The sequence below is a fragment of the Gekko japonicus genome, unplaced genomic scaffold (assembly GCF_001447785.1).
Source record: "Gekko japonicus isolate JY-2015 unplaced genomic scaffold, Gekko_japonicus_V1.1 scaffold150, whole genome shotgun sequence".
NCBI classification, from domain to species: Eukaryota; Metazoa; Chordata; class Lepidosauria; order Squamata; family Gekkonidae; genus Gekko; species Gekko japonicus.
In genome coordinates, this window is record NW_015160839.1 from 1,468,590 (window position 1) to 1,488,049 (window position 19,460).

General features: G+C 45.9%; 1 protein-coding gene across 2 annotated transcripts in view; it reads right to left on the reverse strand.

Moving 5' to 3' along the window:
• Positions 1–16,374, reverse strand: part of ZNF609 (zinc finger protein 609) — a 105,807-nt gene extending 89,433 nt beyond the window's left edge. For both annotated transcript variants that reach the window (XM_015418941.1, XM_015418933.1), the window contains exon 1: positions 15,545–16,374. In XM_015418941.1, the coding sequence (XP_015274427.1) occupies positions 15,545–16,288 (744 nt within the window). In that variant the 5' untranslated portion in view covers positions 16,289–16,374. The remainder of the gene's footprint in view (positions 1–15,544) is intronic.
• Positions 16,375–19,460: the final 3,086 nt, after the last annotated feature.

Consider the following 19,460-nt stretch of genomic DNA (forward strand, 5'->3'; position numbering starts at 1 on the left):
ATGTTCGTTGCATCGATGACACTGTCTAACCATCTCATCCTTTGCCGTCCCCGTCTTCTTTGACCTTCAATCTTTCCCAGCATCAGGGTCTTTTCCAGTGAGTGCTCCCTTCTCATTTGGTGGCCAAAGTATTTGAGCTTCAGTTTCATTATCTGGCCTTCCAGGGAACAGTCAGGGTTGATTTCTTTTAGGATTGACTGATTTGATCTTTTTGCAGTCCAAGGGACTCTCAAGAGTCTTCTCCAGCACCATAGTTCAAAAGAATCTATTCTTCGGCGCTCGGCCTTCCTTATAGTCCAACTCTCGCAGCCATACATGACTACTGGGAATACCATTGCTTTGACCATGCGGACTTTTGTTGGCAGGGTGATGTCTCTACTTTTTATCATGCTGTTTAGGTTCGCCATCGCTTTCCTCCCAAGGAGCAGGCGTCTTTTAATTTCATGGCTGCAGTCACAGTCTGTGGTGATCTGGGATCCCAGGAACGTGAAGTCTGTCACTACTTCCACAGCTTCCCCTTCTATTTGCCAAGGAGTGATGGGGCCGGATGCCATGATCTTAGTTTTTTTGATGTTGAGCTTCAAGCCCACTTTTGCGCTCTCCTCTTTTACCCTGAGCAAGAGGCTCTTTAGGTCCTCTTCACTTTCTGCCATTAGAGTGGTATTGTCTGCATATCTGAGGTTGTTGATCTTTTCCCCAGCAATCTTAATTCCCGCTTGTGATTCATCCAGGCCAGCATTTCGCATGATGTACTCTGCATATATATTAAATAAGCAAGGTTGCTATATGCTCCTCATATTCCCTTTTTGCCTGCCTGACCACAGACTTGCATTTTATTTGCCATAGCCTGTGTTCCATTTTATCAGCCTCACTGTGACTAGCTCTCCACTGCTTAAAAGAATCCTTTTTATCTTTTACAGCTTCCATTACTTTGTTTGTTAACCATGTAGGCTTTTTCCTATACCTGTTTGTGCCTTTCCTAACCTGCGGGATTTTATTTATTTTTTTTAGCTTCTAGGATTGTAGTTTCAAATAGTTTCCAAGCTTCCCCAATGGTTCTGACCCTTTCTACTTTTCCTTTCAGTTTCCTCCCCACATGTCCCCTCATATCAGAGAAGTTACCCCTTTTAAAGTTAAAAGTGGTTGTGTCAGTCTTTTTGGCCAATTCCCTATTTATACAAATGTTGAACTCAAGAACATTATGATCACTGTTCCCAAGCAGTGCAATCACACCATACAAATTTGTTAATAGTGAGATACACAGGCAAGTTTCCATAAACCCTTTTGTGGGTCCAAAAACATCTCCTGCAGAGCGATAATGGCTCAACTGTCATCCAGACAGTGATAACAAACTGCCAGTGTCTAAAAACCTTGGTGCAAGAACAAAAATCATCTCGCTCGTGTTCTGGAGCTCTCTTCACTGTCTATCACTCGGAAGCAAGAACAGTAATCTAGCCAGCTGAAGTTTGCCAGTAGTCTGTCACTAACTGAAAAATGTTACAGAGGCAAAGAGGTTTTAGGATGGAGGGGAACCTGAACACCATCTTTTGTAATGTGCCATACTGAGAGAAAACATTTTCATACTCTCATTGCCATTGATTAGAAGTGTAGCCCATGAGACTTGTGCAAAATGACTGCTAAGGAGGTGCTTACTGAAATCCTTCTCTACTTGCCTATAACCAACAGGGGCCATTTTCTGAAGCCCAAGAGGCAGCGGAAGGACTGAGCAGTAGCTCCAGATGTCACAGCAACTGCTGCAACCACAAGACTATCAACTGCTGTTTTCATTCTCCACAGCCACAACATGAAGTAAAATGGATGTTATCTAGGAGGACTGAAGAATAGGGATGGGCATGAACCAAAACAAACTGAAATTCGTGACAAACTGCTCCCGGTTTGTGGTTCGCAAACTTTGGTTTGTGCCATCCCACCCTCACAAGCCACATGAACCTTCCAGGTGGATTTGTGTGGTTCGCGTTGGCAGACATGCTGGCCCCGACAGTGGGGCTTGGAGAAGGCATCTAAAGAGACCAGTCTCTTTAAATGCCTTCTCCAAGCTGTGCCACTGCCGTCATGACTCACAAGTGAACTGAGAAGGCATTTAAATGCCTTCCAAGTTGGAAGCGATTTAAATGGCTTTTGCAAGCAGGTGCTGCAGAGGACTGCAGTCCAAACAGTGAGTTCACCCGGAAGTGGTGAACTCACCGCTTGGACTTCACTTGCATATGGCATCTGCTTGCAGAAGTCATTTAAAGGGAATGTTCCCTTTAATTGGCTTTTGCAAGATCTCCCCCCCCCATTCTGCTGGCTTTGGGGAGCCACCGCCAGCAGAAAGGAGGGAGGGAAGAGCCACGAAATTCACCAGTTCACAAACCATGTGGAGATTTGTTTGGTTCGTGGTACCTCATGAACCACGAACCGGGACAAAACTCCATTTTCCCAGTTTGTGCCCATCCCTACTGGTGAACATGGTCATCAGCAGTCCTCATTGCTTTCATTACTAAATCCTCTTGCAATTATCAGATGGGGAACACTGATGGTTATCATTCTAGGTGAAAAGGCAAAACCTCAAGTCCTGGGGCAAGCAAGTTGGCCCCAAACAAACCTGCGTTCAATTTGAGCCTTGAATGCTTGCAGAAGCATACTAGTCAAAGCTCTGGTAAAAACAGTCCTCCCATCTACATACTAGTTTTCCCATGCCTCAGCAGCTAATCTGCGCATTCTGGAGAGACAGTGTCATCTGCATCTGCAGCAGGATTACTGAGAAAGAGGCCAGGTTTTTAATTAAGCGTTAGAATTCCTCCCGGTCTCATCAAGATGGAAAGGTACAGATTTCTTCTCTCCCACCCACCCCCCAAAGAAACCTGCACAGCATAGAAGATTAATAGCCACTTCTGAAGGGGCCATAAATACTGAATACATAAATGCTTCCTGTGCCTTCATGTGCTAATACTAAGAAAGGTCTTCCTGATAGAAAACATGAGAACAGCAAACAGTGCTCTAAGCCCTCCGAACTTGTTCTCCAGATCAGCCTGTCTCCCCAGAGAGGAGGAAAGACTTTGCTGGCCCACATGCCAGCTCTTATTTATGAGTTTGCTACCACCTCAAAGAGCCAATTGGCTCCCTGCCCATCCTCTCCCTCCAAGATCCTTTCAGTCTTCAAAATGGAGCTTTCCAGGCCTTCCAACAAGAATGCTCCTAGCCCGGCCGCTCGTTTTTTCTCAAGGTAATTGCTTGGCCCTTGCTGTGTAACTCTGACACTCACTAAGCTGCCTTGCCCTTTCTTCCTCATGCAGATTTACTTGGCAGGCTGGGGGGAGGGGAGGGCTGCAACCGCACAACTTAACTCTATAGGGAGGACCCTGCACTCTGGCCGCAAAAGCGAGCAAAGCCTACAGCATTTCCAGAATGGGAACACAGAGGGATACAACACATAATTTGGAAAGCATTTAAGTAGAGCTTTTTCCATGATATTGTACCCAAAGGGTAGAACATACGTTCCCAATAAAAACAATTCATCTTGCTGTAATTTCAAAGACAGACCCCTTTCTGTCCCACGCCACACTGGGGACACACTGGAGCAATTTACACACCTTGCAAAGAACTTTCCCACCTGAGTCGTCTTACCTGTGAAAGGATGCCTCTTACAAACAAGACAGCCAGCTCATTCTGAAGCAAACAACTTCCATCTGCTGAACAGATGTGAGGGGATGATCCCCTGGAACAAAGAACAGCAGAACCCAACCATGTGCTATGTGGTTCAGGCAAGCTGCTGCTTGCGTTCGGATTTTGTCATTAAAGGGGCAGTCGGCAAAAAGTAAAATGCAGTTCCCCTCTCCAATGGTCCCAGAAGTATTCCATATAGCAACCCTGACGAAGCTAAGCAGTTCTGGGTCTGACTGGTTCCTAAGTGGAAGAATGCCCTTGGAAGGCTGTGAAATAACCAAAGAGAAGGATTTGGGTGTATGAAGTAGACAGATAAGAATGGGATACATTTAACAGTAACTGGAAGAGAGACTAAAGGGATTTTTTGGAAATTTTAAAGGACGGGTAGCTCCTAGGACTGGCATTTTGCTTTAGCCTGGAAAACAGAACAAATCAGGAGAAGGAGAGGGATGCTGGAAAGGTGTTCTTAGGGTAAACAACACAGATTGACAGTGGCATTGCATGTGCAAGAGGCCTAGGATGAATCCACGGCATCTTTAATTCTATGATCAGAAACTAAAACTGGCATAAATGACACAAAATTAGACACATGTGATTGAATAGCTTTCACATTTACAGCCAGGCATACGCCAATTGGGACCCTCACGGCAACTCACAACAGGTTTCGATAAAAGCTACATTAAATGCTTTGGAAGGTTTGTGAATGTATCTATCCATATGGCTGCACTTCTTTCTATCAGATTTACTTTCCAGAGGATATGCTCAGGGTCAGATTTTAATTACCTAGATTTGGATCCAGGCACAGAGATCTTTTCTCAGAAGTGCACTTATTTCCATTTTTTCTGTCTTGATATAACATCCAGACCCATCCCTATATAAAGGCTTGACTATATATGTCACAAGCTGTATGTCTTACCTATGCCTTCACTCCAAACCTACAAATGAAGTACTACTCTCAAACAGCTTGCTTACTTCCTACTTTGTTTTTCCTGGAACCCTACCAAAATCTGCTTAATCATCACACCAGAAATATTTCTATTGCCTTTTTTGAGACCAGGTTTTAAGTTGACTCCAATTCGTGCCTGTTTTTACTTATCAAATCCAGATGCTGCCCCTTTAATCCTTTGGCTGGAAAAAAAAAACACCAAGCTTTATCTCAAGCATTTTCCATCACTGTATCTGGTACACCTCAAGTGGAATGTCAGTACAAAAGTCATAATGTTTCTGGTATGGATCCTTGCGCCACTGAGAGTAAGCTAATTTGCAGGTCTTACCACCTGAGGTGGCAGAGGTATGCCACTCCTGACATTGCTCAGCATATACACCCCAGCTGATCATTCCTGTTCCCCAGGAATACAAAGCTATGCATATAAACAGGCTACCACACACTGGCAAAAAAACCCAAAACCTGGCCTCACTTTCCCTCTTTAATCCTCTCTGTTTCTATGCCTTCATGACTCTGCTTCCACATTAACTGACAAGGTGTCACCCTTTTCACTTTCGAGTCAGCCAACTGGGGCATAGCCACAGATGAGATCCCTGGCCACCACCCACAATCATCCCAGAGCAATAAAATAATGGAAGGCAGAGCAGCACAGCTCCTTACCAACCTGGCCTAAAGAGTAATATTCTCCTTCTGCATGGCAGGGGGCAGAACCTACATGTATTGCTTTGCGGTCATAAGAATGTCCTCCAAATACACATCTAAAGCTTTTAAATCTCACCGTATCCTTCTGTGTCATACAAATGATGAACTGTAAATGCCAAAATCCCTGTACAATGGCAGAACATCTCCTCCAAGAGCAGGTGTGTGTGGGCCTGCCATTCATTCTTTACCTGGCCACTTGCGATGAGTAATGACTGTCCCCAGGTAAGGACCTAAGCTTTGAGGATAAAGCCGCCTATATTCTCTCATTTCCCCTTTTACCTTTGACGAGCAACTGCCTCTTAAAGGCTAAAGGCCATTCAGAGAGCCGACGGCTCACCTTGAAAGATTTAAAACTGGGTTGTGCATGGAGCTCTCTCTTTCTCTCTACCACATTAACAGCCAGCTTCCGGGCTAAAATACACACTCTCCCTACACAGAAAGAATGAGCCCTGTGTGGGTTGCCTCCCTCTCCTTGCTGCCAAGACCTGGAATTGAAAAGGGAGAAGCAGTGAACTTCTTCTCTGAACACATGGCAGCCTCTTTTTCCCCTTGCAGCCCTGGAGATCTAGGTATGCAAGAGAAGATATAGCCAGCGCCACAAGGGTGGAGGAACAGTGCAGGAGGCAAATGCAGGAGAGGTGGGTGACCATCCTCAAGAATCCCACCCTTCAGTCTCACACAACCAGAACAGCCAGACACATTTAGGACTCCTTTTCAAGCCAGGCACTAGCAGGTTCAGATGCTACTCCAATGGAGCGAATACCGTTCTTTCCAAGGCCAAAATGTTGTTGCCATATCCACACTGGCACTGCACTTGATGGAACCTTCTCCTGCTATCATGGAAAAGGACACAGATCAGAAAACAAAGGCTCCCTATGAGAACAGCAGAGTAGCACTCTCTCCACGGGCAGAGCTGCCTGTGTCATGTTCTTCCCATTGCCTCCCTGCTTAGAAACCCAACAGCTTGCCAGAGCCTTTCATCTGCACCAGCTAGCTTTTACAAATTCTCTGCTTTTGCTGCCAACCCAACTGTGATCCCAGTACTGGCCCATTTCCCAGATAGGGAAAAGGGCACAAATTTTCCCCTTCCATCTACTGACATACCAAGCTCTTCTTCAACCTCCTTCTACCTTCATTGGCAAGCAGACTTGAAGGGGGGGGGACAACAAGGAAAAGAACAAAAGCCATCTGCCTTAACGACTGCTAGGAGTATTTAGATGCTTTATATCATCAGTGCAAACGACTTCAGAAGGCAAGATGCAGATGGGCACAGAATCAGATTAACCAGCCTGGAAAACATAAAAAAAGACAAGTGATGCTATCTTGCAGAGAGGGATCTCGAGCCACCTCCAAAAGAAATCGCACCTCAAATTGTAGGGGAAGGAATGGGCATCACTGAACCAGGCTGAATGGTTTCACTTGAGGCTGAAAAGAAGTAGCACTACCCATTGGAGGGTGAGGTTCGCAACAATTGAACTGCATGCAAAACAGAAATATTAAATAGGTTTCCCACACTGACGCATACCGCTGGCCCCCTCCTACTCACACGAATCAGATGCTGAAAAGGGGGAAAAAAGGAAGGAATTTCTTCATGGTCCTCAATTTTAACCAACCTCCAGAGGCAACTGCAGTCACATCTAGCAATTAATAAGCAGCATGTGTGTGCGTGCATACACCTCTCTCTGGGAGCCAAATGTCAATGGTTTAAAGCAAGGAAGTCCAATTTCCTCCTTTGTAACTCTTGACATGCTGACAGCGTGCCACGCTTTTGCCTTGCTCCTGTAACAGACAGCTCTGTGTGGAGGGTCGTCAGAGGATGGTATGGAAACAATCACTCTGGTTTGCAAGTTCCCCCCAAAGGCAGCCCTGTTGGTAGCTCCGGGGGCAGCTTCTTTGAACCTGGTTCAGAGAGGGAGACCACAGCGGAAGAAGCAGAGACACAGCAGCAGCTGGAAAGCTCTCATATGGAGGCATATTCCCCCAGCACCTTCCAGCATTGCCTTAAGGAATGGTACCTGCTTTCAAGTCAAAACAAGAAATCAGCACAAGCAATAACCCTGATAAAGTAAACTGAGTCTGGGATCCATGAACAGAGCCCCACTTCCTAAAAGCAACATAAAATGTTTTCTTAGGCAGTTTTTAACGTGCAATATACATGCACATAAGGGCACAACTAGAAGCGCCTCTCATCCTCGGAGTGAGGGGACACTCAGACGCCTGAGTTTCGGGGGAGCGCAAACGGACACTGACTTGCCTGCATACAAGAGAGGGAGATGTTCAAGCTCCTGTGTGCTGAAACACACTGTTGACCAGACAAACCACTGTCTTCAATATTTGGCTGCCCCTTTAAAATCCATGGACTTCTGTAGCCACTTACTCACCTCAGAGAAGTAGCAATTACTCTCTGGTGAGCTGCCAGGCAACCAAATGCACCTGTGCATGCTCCAGCCATTCCCTGGCATAAGGGCGCACCAGGCAGCACTACAGCAACTGCACCTGTGGCTCTCTGCCTTTAGTCTTTCTTCAGGATAAGAGACAGAAAGACAGGCCTGAGAGTAGCTGCTACAGCTCTGCCCTTTGTTTCCTTGGCTTAGGGAATAAATACAGCAAGCAGGTGGACCAATTGAAATAACAGGGGGGGAGGCCAGCCTAAAGCACTGATTTAAATTAAACTACCCATTCGTATTTCAATTACCAAACAATTATCCATACTAATTGTTTAACTGAATTCTAAAACACTACTTGGCAACTAATTAGATCACTTACAATATCCAGGAATACTTACATTATCCAGGAATATAAACATTTCATAATTTTACAGACATTAATTAATTTTTCAAAACTTTACATCCTGACCTAATAAACAACTTTCCTGCTGGTGCCACATGTGTTTTATTAAATTAAACAACCTTAAATGTTAATGTTGCATATCCATAACAAGTGCCCCAAACTCTCAAGGGAGCCCTTAAAACTTTTAAAAATTAGCTAAACAATAATAGCTAGCCATACAAAAATGTGCTTATTGCAGCTTTTATTTATTACCTACTGCGTTTCTAGCCCATCTTTCCTCTGTACAGATTGTCCCCAGGAGACCTCCCATCTAGCCGCTGACCAGGCATGTATTACTGATCTTCAGCATAGCTGCTGTATCACCTGCCTTCCAATCACACCCTAAGGCCCTCTGTATCTTTGCACCGTCTCTATGCTACAGACAGCTACGATTCCAGAAGTCTTCCCAATCATGGGCCAGTAGATACTGAGCAGAGCAATTTATTTTCATAAAATGGCTAGAAAATAAGGCTTGCAAATATTCCAAATTGAGCAAACAGCAGTTAAGTTGTTAAAGTGTAGAAACAAGAGCAAACTTGATCACCTAGGTGGGCACAGGGCATGACCCTGTCAGTGATCCAGAGTACAGCACCTCCCTGAGTTGGATTCTAGATCTGTAATGACTTATTACTCCCTGGCCCTTTGTACTGTTATGGGTTTGATACTGGAGTGGCACAAAAGGTCATCTACTCTCAGCTGTTATGCTCAATTTTTTTTAATGTCTGACTTGCTTCTATGTTTACACAGAAAAGCAGTCTTTAACTTCAAGTACATTTCATAGAGGGCCACTGTTCCAGTCTTCAGAGTTTGTGGTAGCTTTACCATGCATGCATTCATATGTAATTTTAACCCAGCCACTCTTAAAGAGGGGGAAATGTGCAGGGTTCTTTTAAAGCTGATTTTTTAAAAAATCACTGCTACTCCCTCTGACAGCAAGAGTGGGGCTGTGAGTGCTTGGCCTCACCATTAAGGCCAAGGCAGGTAAAGGGTGGGGGAAGAGAACGAGACTGACATGGATGCTGTCATAAGGAGTTGCCAAGAACTTCAGTTTGGTCCTCATTTATCATTTGCTTGGCTACGAAATCAGCTCCCAGTGAGAGTTTGCACTGTTGCCACAGCCATCTCTTCACTACTATGGCAGCTGCCTGGCGTTCCCAAGTGGAAAGCAGGGCGTAGTGATCACACAGGACGGGCTGTTGGCAACTCTCCTAATCAGCCTGGCTTTCAGCCCTAGCCACAGAAGCGGGTGGCTGGCTGGCTGAGCAAGGAGGGAGGGGATTGATGGCTGCAGAAACTGCCCTAGGGCTGAGGTGCCACACTTGTTGCCCCCACCCGCAGGCTCCGTCTCAGCTCTCCCTCGAAGAAGCACTTTTGCCAAGGCTCCCATCCTTCCTATGACCACCTTTGTACTCAAGTTCTGCACACCAGGAAGAGAAAAGCATTCGGGGGAACGAAGCAAAGGGTGAACTGCTTTCCCTCAAACCGCCCTCGAGGCTGAATTAACTGGGCTCCTCACAGCCAATTTGACAGTAGGTTTCCAATGGTCTAAAGAACTCCTAAGGATCCCAGGGCTCCAAGGACTAGTGGACAAGGACAACAAGAAGAAAAACACTCCAGAGGATGGTACAGACTTATCAGACTCACAGACACCACAAAACAAGCTCAGAAGAAGAAGGCCTGTAGAGCACCCTCCTTACAAAACAAGCTCAGAAGAAGAAGAAGGCCTGTAGAGCACCCTCCTGCTTCCACTGTCCTTTCTAAGGCGTTGGGAGGAGGAGGGAGTCTCTGTTTCACAAGGCATGCAAGGCCTTTCTAAGGCGTTGGGGGGAGGAGTAGGGAGTCTCTGTTTCACAAGGCATGCAAGTGATTCTTTGGCAGGCTCAAGACTGTCTGGACCACTTTTTCAATAACACCTGGCCACTCCTACAAAGGGAGGATTGCTTGTGACCCAATGGTCATGACATCATTCCCTTCAGGAGCTGGAAGATAAGCTATTTCCTCACAGTAAATGCTTCCAGCTGTTCTGCAAGCTAAGGCATACTTATTCTGCTCAATTATACATGTACTGGAAGCACAAACATGCTAACTACACAATCACTGAAAAATTTGGCACTACAAGCAGTTGAGAATTTGAGCTGGGCAAATACGTGCCCTTGACTGATGGTGCCAAAGTCTTATGGTAACGCCTGGGATCTCTCTCTGTCTCAACTACTATCTGATTGCATCTATAACTGGTTGCAGAATAACAGTTGTGGAATCTGTACCTCTCCTTGAGAAGGCTCCTAAATACCCTCCTTTCTGTATGGAGTCTCAGCACTGTCTCAGTTTCTCATCTGGATGGGTGTGCCCCCCCCCAGCCAACACAAAACTGGAGCAGGAACTGAACAGAGGGCAGCAATTTTATCCAGCACCAAGGCAGGCAAACAAGCAGAGAATGCTGACGACTGACGGCTGTCTGCTGGCCTGCACCTCCCACTCCTGCAGGCACTACAGTAGCTGCTGCCACACAGCAAGAACCTGTCATTTAATGTGCCATTATCAGAGGAAGCAGCTCCACAGTCTGAGCACCAGCTGCTCCCAGCTAGTCTCCAAGCAGACAGAAGGAAAAAGATGAAGGACTACACAACAGAGGCCGGCCAGCTCCCTTCCTACAAGACAGCTTTTCCTCTCCAAGCTCCCAGTGACCTCAAAGGGGCAGTTCCCAGGAGAAGTGCACAAAACATGCTGGACTCCAGGCGGACAGATGCGTTACATCAGCAGCCACATTTCCTAATCATAGGTCTGTTTGTTAATGCGAATGCACAGAAATTAGGAGTCTGCAGAGGACAAATCAGTGGGCAGAAGGGGTGCAGCACTTAACATTTAATGCATCTTCTGATTCTCCCCTGTAAATCACACCTGAATATAAAGTCCTATTCTGGCTAGAGAATTCTGTACAAAGGGGGTCATGCATACTACCTAAATGGCTTCCTCCTTCATCTAGTCAATTAATATGTTCCACAGTTTGCTAAGTGTCTGTAGCCAGTGCTATACATAAAGATTTTGAAACGTCGTCAGCTCTTGCTACTCTCAGTCTCCAGAGGAGAGTAATGGGTAAACTTCCCTTTCTTGCAACTCTAAGACCCATGTCAATGTTGCAGCCCATTTCCTAAGGACTTCTCTTACACCAAAACACAAATACATGCAAAATCAAAACAAAAAAAAGTGAACAGGCTGACACCAGTCTTCACTCCCAGACACTCCCCGATAACACCCTTCCAAGTCCACTGAAATCACTGAGCTTAGAGGGGTCCAGCTCTGCTCAGGATGGCATGCAAAGAGAACAACATCTGCTCTTCTGAGAAGACCATAATCCATGAAATGTTTCTCATTTCAAGCCTCTTTCTCTTCTCTAACTCCACCAGATCTAACCAATCCCTTTAGGAAAATCATGCCTGAGACAACGATAAAAGGAAATACAGAGCAAGGCCGATACAAAGTCTGACTCTCCTGATGCAAACCCATGTGTGACCTGTGCTTCATTCTCAGCAGTGTCTTCTGGCTGCACCATCTTTCAGGGAACTGTGTTCCCCAACCCTTTGGAGGAATGGCCTCCCAGACAAATGAGGTTAGTGTCATTGTTACCACCCTTTAGGGAAGCCTGTCCTTTTCAAAATGGCTGTTTCTATGGGGGGGTTTCCACGAGGGGACCAGATCGGATTTTTTGGTGGCAATTTCCAAGGCTGAGATTTTGAGGTCTGGGATGGTAAAGTCAGTTTATATCCGCAGACCTTCCTGTTGTAAACCTTTTTTAACTTTTTTACTTGTATGTCTTATAGCACATATTTTGTAAGCTGCCCTCAGAATGGAAGAAAGGCAGGTTAAAGGTGTCTGGGGGGAAAATGAAACAAAGTGCTTGTGACTTGAGCAGCTTTTTAATACAGTATTTCTCCAGCCAGCATTCTGCTGTGACAGATACACTTTTGCTGCCCTTTTCCTTATACTTTTCATGGCACAGGGATAGCTGGTGGTGATCACTAGAAGTGTGAGGTTAGATGACAGTGGGTTTTCATCTGAGCCAGGATTTTGCCAAGAACACTTGAAAGCGGTGTAGGATATTCTGTTAAGGAAGCAGCCATTTTCCAGATCTTGCAGATATCACATTTTCCATATACTGCTGTTTTCATTCCTCAAAGATCCGCTACTGTATAGTTGCATCACTATAAAAGATAATTGGGTGCCATATTTAATTAGGCCCAGCTAACCGTTTTATCAAGCTCCAGGAGCTGGATCAGGCTCCAGAATCTAGATGCCACATATTGTTTATTTGTGGGGACTATTTGTATCTGTACATGCTGGATGGCTGGTTGAAGAAAGGAAAGAAGCAGTCCAGCTCCTGTTTCCATAAGTAATGGATGATATACTTGAAAGCAAATGAAAAGAAGCTCTGACTTGCATCTGACAGACAGGAAACAATTTTAAGACTGGTTCAAGAAAGAACCTCTTCTTTCATGTCTTGCTTTGGACACACCCAACACTGCCATAACCCCCTTCTATATACAATGACAGGCAGATTACCCACCAAAGTGCAACACAGCCCAAAATGCCACTGTCTACAGAATGCAAACAAAAGAGGACAAATAGATTTCCTTATGCATTCTAACCCACAAGTACCCTGGAAATGCAGAGATTTCCGTTATTAACAGGCTTCTGCAGCACTTAAAACAGGAATACAGCTCTATGTTGCAAGCTTCTCTTGCCTTCAGAATCCATGTGATGAATCTTAACAGCACTTCAGAGAACGAGAAAACTGAACTGCTTTCCAAAAGCATAAGCAAGACCTTAAGCCCCCTCTGTAGCTTGAAAGCGAGTACTCAAAAACCCTGCTAGATTCCACTCCTCATACCATAAAGCTTAAGTCCTGTATTTTCCGTTCTGTATGAAGTATGTAGATGCATGTCACTTTCTTACCTCACCAGCAACCAAGGGTTACAGCACTCTTTAGTTTTAGTTTGTATCTCCAGAATGAAGCTTCCTTGCTTTGTATGAGCCAATGAATCCTTTGCAAAGGTCAGAAGAGGCATTTACTCATCTGTCTCTAGGGCCCATCCACTTATACTTTGATCCTGGAAGTAACAGCAATAAACCTTGTAAGTATCATCAGCGCTAGAGATCTAGCCCAACGCAGTGTTTAGTCCGAACATCAGTGGTCAGTGGTCACACCTGTAGTTACAACCTGAAAAGCTCCAAAATAGAGAAACCACTGTGAGACCATGGAGCAGGGATTCGACATTCACCTGGTCCAGTCACTGCTCACCTGTAGGGAAGGGTATGTCTAGCATGGCACTTGTTCCTTATTTCAGAGAACAGTTCCTTCGACAGTATTAATAGAAGAATTCACGGACAAGAAAGATGTGCAACAGCAAGCAACTGTAATATGTTACAAGGACAAAAGTATTTTAACAAAACACTGTTCTAGTTCTGAGACACATAATACATCAGTCTCTTTCATTATACACCTCATTACAAGCACTTGAGTATGAACAGGTGCTGCATCACAGGTGTGCTGGAAAGATGCAGTAGAGCTCGGTTTGACACTGTGTGATGCAACCAAGCTGCTTTATCTGCTCATGCCTTCTGGGTTTTTTCCCCCTCAGCCGAAATGATTCAATATCCTCCAAACAACCAAACAGGATGACAAGCCGCTTTCACAAAGCAGACAAATATCCCTACGGTCCTACAATGCATAGAAACCCTACAACAAACGTGACAGGGAATTCATACATCAATATGGAGAGAAATTAACAAGGTGCAAAAGTCAGAAGCAAGAGCAGAATTTTTTAGTTCTCAAAAGTAGCATAAAGCAGAAGAAAATTTGTGGCTGTACCCCAATCAGTCACCACGCTCCTTTTAAGAAGACAAAAGTTCCAATGAGTTTTGGACTTCATCAGATCAACTCCAGCTGTCCCTAGATGCTCTCCCAGATCCTGGAGAGATTCCAGCAATGAGCTCTTATTTGTTCCTTGTTACCCTCAGCTGCAAGCCAGTTCTTCCAGCTGTTGCCCAGCACTCTGTTGGCACAGCGCAGCTGAACCAGAAAAAGTGCAAGCCGGACCACTGTTCCATCACATTTTCCCAAAGCAGCAGCTAGCACGACCAAACCTACTGGATGCAGGGTAAGGAAGTGTTCTTCCCCTTCTAGGTAAAAAAACACCCGGCAAACCCAACTCAAACAAAAGCCCAAAGGGTCAAATTAGACATTAACTATGAAAATAAAAGGAGTATCACGTAAGACTTCTAAGGCCAGTTAATCAAAAGGGCTTCAGTGTACCAAATCTTATTTGCATAGCATCAAAAAGAATGCAGATTTATTCCTTTTTTTTATGAAGAGGAAGAGCTTCTAAGGGCCACTTCACACAAGCCAAGTCTCCGACACGGATATAAACCTCCATGTAACAAAGTACACGTGTACACAGGGACATGTTTCAAATGCACGTGTCTATTTTTTGCATGTGCATACTTGTGGGAACCCAGCCAGCCACAGGTTCCCTACATTTACATGTGTCAAAAAAATCATCCTGTGAGGGTTAAATACAGATTTTAACATTTAAAAAATTGTCCTTTCCTGAAGCCCAAAGTATGTGGTACTGGCATCTACTAAGCATGCCTTCAAAGGAGACACACTGAGAGAGAGGTAGAAAAACTGGAGGGGTATGGCATCAACACCAAAAGAAGAAGTGGTGCTCATCAGGCTGATGAATGAGGAGGACCCAAGCATTACGGCACAGAACTACGGTTGCCAGCTCCAAATTAGGAAATACCTAGAGATTTTGGGGGTGGAACCTGAGGAGGGCACCATTTGGGGAGGGGAGGGACTTCAGTAGGTACAGTGCCATACAGGCCACCTTCCAATTTACTCCAGGGAAACTGATCTGTTGCATGGGAAATCAGCCGTAACTCCAGGAGATCTTCAGGCACCGCTTGGAGGTTGGCAACCCTATACAGGACCAGAAAAACTGCGATGCCTGATGTGCTGTGCCCTATACATGCTGTACTCTAGGCCAATCTACTGCTTGACAGGACAAAGCCCCAGACAGGTCATGGTGTTCAAAAGGACAAGAGATCAACACCACCTTCCAATTGTCTTCCCAAGGAGATTCCTGCAGCAGACCCTGTCTGAAAATGTTCCTTTCCACCAGTCCTCCTAACATTGGTGCACATACCAACCTAGTCCCAGTGAAACTACAAGAGCTAGCCTTGAATTTCTCCTCCCGGCCAGCAAACAAACCAATTGTAGGTTATGCAGCAACGCATCGGCCCAGCTGCAATGAGGAACAACGGGGCAGGGGGCTTAATCTCCCAGCACTGTCCTCATTTCCAGCACCACCTCAACCAGGCCCGACTGCCAACCCACAGTCTTACCTTCTCCGATTTCACCTTCTTGAGCTGCCGGCACTCACTGTCGCCATCTTCCAGCTCCGATTTAACTCCCAAAGGGTTGAGTGCAGGTCCCGTGTCAATAGCTATACTCCCAAGCTGCTCAGCAGCGGGCTCTGATCCTTGGCCCCCATCGTATTGCCCAACCCTGACAGCCAAGGCAAGAGGCTGAAGTACACCGGGCTCCTTCTCTGCCGGAGCACCTGCACCCTCAGTCCTTTCCTTCTTACTCTTGGATGAACTACCCTCCTTGTCTTTCTTTGAACTGGCCACGCTGCGAGAAGCCTTGGCCGATTTCTCCGAGCCCTTTGGGCCAACGGCAGCCACCAGGCCGCCAGAGTTCACACCGTCCCCAGGGCGCCCCTGAACCTCCTTCTTGCCACTGGTCCCTTCACTTGCAGTGAACAGAGAGGATCCCGGGGCGGCTTTGCCACTGTCCTTGCCGCTCTTGCTCCGCTTGGATTTGGACTTGCCTTCCTTGCTCTGTGGGCCCGGTACTGGCGTCACAAACTTGATGTTCTCTGGCAAAGTGGCCACAGCATTCGGTGCCGGAAGCCCCACCTCCTTGGAGCCCGACATTTCCAATTTCTGCTGGTCCTTCTCCAAATCTGCGTCCAGGTCAATGATCAGATTCCCTACTCCAATGTCCCACTCATCCCCACTGTCATATGTCTCAACTGGGTTCGCGTCTACTCCTTTCCCTCCGGAAGCTCCACTGCTCAAGGACATCTTAGAGTTAACGACCCACCTCAAGGTTCAAGGCTCTTGTCTGCTCCCTCAGCCTTTTGGGGTATGAAGTAGCAGCTTCGGCTAGGTTCTCAAACCTCCAATGGTCATGGTGCGCCCAGGCGACAGCATCATTGCTGAAAGGGAGAGCAAGAACAGAGGTTACATCATGGTTATGTGGAAATCCATGACCCAGAGTGGAATGTACACACACACATTATTTATTTATACCCCACCATTCTCCTGTAAAACTCAAGGTGGTACATACACTTAAGGGGTTCCAAGCCATCTCCAACCCAGACCCTGACCCAACCTGGACCCGCCTAACTTCAGCATGACTGCTTTACCTTTTGCCTTCAGACTCAGAAGGATGCATACAGATCAGCTAAGCATGTACTCGTTTGCTGCATTTACCAGCATCACAGGGCCTAGGCCCCAATGCCTTGTGGTTAAACATGGCCGCAAGCAGGGAGGATCGCCACTCTGAAGTTGTATCTGAGCTCAGCACCAAAATTCTTTCCATGATTAAACCAAAATACCAAAGTTCAGATTCAAACTACACACATGCAAGTAAAATCATTTCCATCTCCAGGCTGACCAGCCAAGAGAAACCCAACTGGCATGTACAGTTTGTCGTCAAGCAAAATAAAAAGCATGAAGCAGAGATGCACAGACAGGCTGCATCTAAAGACCGAAACACATCAGCAGTAATGGAGGAGAGCTGCTCCCACTGCACTATCCCTCCGCCAATTATTAAGAGACCAAAAACATGATCTTCGTGAAGCCTCTTGTATGCGGGATATTTCCCTGGAGGCTATGAAGTAGCAAGTCAAAGTCACCTCACAAGATAAGTATGTGGCAATTACATTTACAAGAGGTAATTAGCACATGAAACAGCATTCCCCTTAGCCAGCCAAGCCCGAAGCCAAGGGTGGCCGCGGCCAGGCTCTGCTGTGAAACCCACGGCTGCCCCTCCAGCTGTGGCTCCTCTGTAAGTGTTATTGTCCTCTGCTTCTCCCCATCGAGCACTGGAGGCAGATGATCTGTGTCATCGTCTTATTGATGATAAGCACTAAAAGCTAGCAGCCCTCCGTCTTTTCCCTTAAAGAAATTTTTCCTTTTACGAACCCAACAAATAGCAGTGTGTGTATCCAGACAGACACACTGTAAAATGCTGGGGATTCATTCACGCGGTGGATTGCAGTAGCCAGACTTTTTCCCCATCCATTCCCTACAGACCCACCCCACCCCCACTCACCCGTTATGTGTTCCTAACAATCCCCCACACACACACTACAGGTCATTATGAAGATTCTGAATCTGTGAGCCAAGAGCGTGGCAGGTGAGCAGGAAATAAAATACACAATTTCTCATCTTGATGGCAGAGAAAGTGCAAAGCCAGGAGGTGACATGCAGCTGCAGAGTTGGTAACAGATTTCAAAAGCCGCAGTCTCTTCCCCTCCCAGCACTAAACCATAGCAGCTTAGGGGCTACCTACTTGCCCTGGAAAGATCTGGCTGCCTGACTCGTTAAGAGATACTGTCATTCTTCCAAATGAGATAATCAGCAACCTCCCCTCCTTACATGGACTAGTATGGAGAGAGATCAGAGCCATATAATGACTGATAACTTATTTCTCTTTGTCATGACTACAACCAGGAAGGATATCACAGACAACAAACAGAAAGTAAGCCCTAGCATGGACATATGAGACCTCTTGGAGCTTCAGCAACCTCATGGAATTCCTTTTTCCTGAAGAGATCAAGATATGGACTGTAGAGTACAACAGTACAACTGTGTCATAAACAAAGAGAATCCAGTTTTCGCAGGGCGATGCTCAGATACAGGCCAAGCTCATGCTCATCAGCATACTAATAATTACTCTGTCAAGGATTTTGTGAACACTTAAGCAACCGTTTGGGGTAGTCACTAGCTCCCTCCTTTCATACATTTGAGAAACCTATGAACTATTCTAGTTCCCGAAGGCAATGCTCCATGTTGACAAAAGTATAAGGCTTTCTAAGGAAATGAGCCCTGTGAGCAGCTATCGTAGCATAACTGCAAGTCATTCTGAATAACAGCAGTTAATTCTCTTTGGCTTTCCAAAGCCTGGACTTTGGTCTTTGCTATAAAGTAGGATTAAAGAGTTGGTTCTGTACTCTTCTAGAGGTGTGGTGTTTGACAGAAGCTGAAGGGTTTCAGCCATGACTGAGCACACAGATACTAGCATTTATGAATTTACAACACTAACAGAGGGGTAGAAAAAGTTTCCTGGCAAACAAATACATTCAGATTCCACAGAAAAAACAACACTTCACAATCAAAGGCGAAACTGGTATTTATCAGAGGTTTAATAACTACTTTCACAACTGTGTCTTATTTATAAACCAAGGTGCAATATACAATTACTAGGGAAAAGGCCCATTGTGGAAATAAATACAACGATCTCTAGAAAGAGGCTTTGGGTGGGTGCCCCGGCCTTGGACACTCAATGTCAATTTGCTGTGGTGACCTCAGCAGGGTATAATGACACTGAGTCCACCATTTTCTCCAGAGGAACTGATCTCTGCTACCTAAAGAACAGTTGTAATTTTGAGTGATCTCCAGCTCTCACCTGGAGATTGGCAACGATTGTTCCCCAGAAGGGAATAGTTGGTTTGGAGGGTGGAATCTATGGCTTTGTACCTGTCCGAGGTCCCACGCCTCCTGAAACCTCACCCTCTCCAGGCTCCATCCCTCACATCTCCAGGAATTTCCCACCTGGAGTTGGCAATCCTATCTCCTTCCCAGCCAATCATCAACCTACCTTTATTTCCCCCTCACTCTTCAGCTTTCCACCCCCCCACACACACCTGCAGCCTCTCCTGTGCTCTGAAGCCCTGACTGCTACGTCACATTGGCTGTCATACGGGGGCCACCCCTGCAGCATATAAGGATACAGAGCCCACCATTTTCTCCAGGGGAACTGATCTCTGCCATCTGGAAAGCAGTTGTAATTCTGAGTGCTCTCCAGCCCTCACCTGGAATTGACACATTTTACCTCAGAACAACAAACTGTTTAGAATGTTAGAGGCAAAAGCCAATCAAGTCGCATATGCAAACAACCTCTGTGTTCCGAGGCAAATGCCAATGAGGCTGCATATGCAAATAACCTCTGTGTTCTGACTGGCTATGG